This window comes from Bactrocera tryoni, unplaced genomic scaffold (assembly GCF_016617805.1).
Source record: "Bactrocera tryoni isolate S06 unplaced genomic scaffold, CSIRO_BtryS06_freeze2 scaffold_25, whole genome shotgun sequence".
NCBI classification, from domain to species: Eukaryota; Metazoa; Arthropoda; class Insecta; order Diptera; family Tephritidae; genus Bactrocera; species Bactrocera tryoni.
In genome coordinates, this window is record NW_024395977.1 from 2290900 (window position 1) to 2292579 (window position 1680).

The following is a 1680-nucleotide window of genomic DNA, read 5'->3' on the forward strand; positions in this document are numbered from 1 at the left end:
TGGTTGGTTTTGTAAATTTAAAAAACGGTTTGGGATCCGAATTTTAAAAGAATCTGGCGAAAAACTGTCCTCCCAAGCTGATTTAGTGACACCGTTCAAAGAAAAATTAAATGAAATTATCGTAAAAAATGACATAAGTCTTGATGCAGTTTTCAACGCTGATGAAACTGGACTTTACTGGAAGATGTTGCCGAACCAAACTCTAGTTCACGCTAATGAAGACAGAGCACCGGGCTATCCAAGGAACGAGTTACAATTCTTGCCTGCTCAAATGCAACGGGAACAATGAAATTAAAGCCTCTTGTAATAGGAAAATCAAAAAACCCTCGTTCCTTTAAAAACAAAACACTTGCCGTGGACTATGCGCACTCAAAATCCGCATGGATGAATATCGAAATTTTTATAAAATGGTTTTTTAGTAAATTCGTGCTTCAGGTTTGTATATTACAACAATTTTCACCTCAATACTCCTTAATAATACTTTTAATTATAGGTTGAAGATTTTCTTGAAAGTCGAAATCTACCAAAGCGAGCAATATTACTCCTGGATAACGCTCCTAGCCATCCACCTGAAGAAGATTTGGTGACTCCAGATGGAAAAATATGGACAGTGTTTATGCCACCGAATGTAACGGCTCTATTCAACCGATGGACCAGAACGCGATTCGCCTCACCAAATTATTTTACCGAAATTCTTTACTGAGCAGTGTAGTGCAAAAAGAAAATATAAACTCAGCGTTAAAGGACCTCACCCTTTTCAATGCAGTTCAACTTATTGCTGCAGCTTGGGAAAAAGTTTCAGGGGTTGTTCTTCAGAAGTGTTGGAAAAACATTTTAATTAATAAAACCACACCTGACGATGAAGATGATGAAGACAATATACCTCTAGCAGATTTGCGATTCAGAAAAGACCTTTCTGTTATGGAGAGCACACTTTCTCTTATCCATATAATGTTTCCCCAGGTATGGTTTAACTTATGCATTTGTAGAAATAATTTAAATTAATATTCAAATAAAATTTTAGACAAAGTTCAACACAGATGATTTGGAAGCATGGAATAGGCTAGACAATGTACTTGTAGAAGAGAACCCGAGTTCTGAAAATGAACTAGCTATAGAAATTTCAGAAGAGGAGGAAGGTGGTACCGCTGCAGTTGTAGCTGTGCCGCCAATAAAGCATACTGATGCCATCGACTGCTTTGAGAAGTGTATCAAATGGTCTGAAGAAAACAACGTGGAACAGGAAAAAATATTTTTATTGAAAAGCCTACATCAAAAGGCACAGGATCTCAAAATTTCTCGCCCACAAAAGCAAATGAGCATAACAAATTTCTTTTCAGTTGAATAATGCTCATATTTTTGTTATAAAATTCAACTTTTAATTAATTTTATTGTATGCATTTTCCATTGTATATGTATTTATTTCAACCAATGTTTATGAATTCATTAATAAATAGTTATTTTTAAACATATATGTAACAATATTAATTTAGTTTTCGTTTCCGATATAACGAATATTTCAGTTTAACGAACGGTCCCAACATTATATCATTCGTTATATTGGAGTACCACTGTATACGAATCTGTAAGCGTACATTGAATTTAGCATCATTTTTCTCATTTAACACTGAAAATGCTCAATTCTGCTATTTTCGACGCTCCTGCTAAATATTGGTGAAA

The 1680-nt window shown here is 34.6% G+C and overlaps 1 protein-coding gene across 1 annotated transcript; it reads left to right on the forward strand.

Moving 5' to 3' along the window:
- The first annotated feature begins 921 nt into the window (after positions 1-921).
- On the forward strand, positions 922-1348 carry LOC120780270. The gene is made up of 2 exons (XM_040112535.1): positions 922-963; positions 1025-1348. Exons 1-2 carry the CDS (start codon positions 922-924, stop codon positions 1346-1348), a joined length of 366 nt encoding a protein of 121 aa, XP_039968469.1.
- The last annotated feature ends 332 nt before the right edge of the window (positions 1349-1680 follow it).

Coding starts and splice junctions, on each gene's coding strand:
- LOC120780270 (XM_040112535.1), top strand. CDS start 922: ATGGAGAGCACACTTTCTCTTATCCATATAATGTTTCCCCAG. Junction 964..1,024: donor TCCATATAATGTTTCCCCAG/GTATGGTTTAAC, acceptor ATAAAATTTTAG/ACAAAGTTCAACACAGATGA.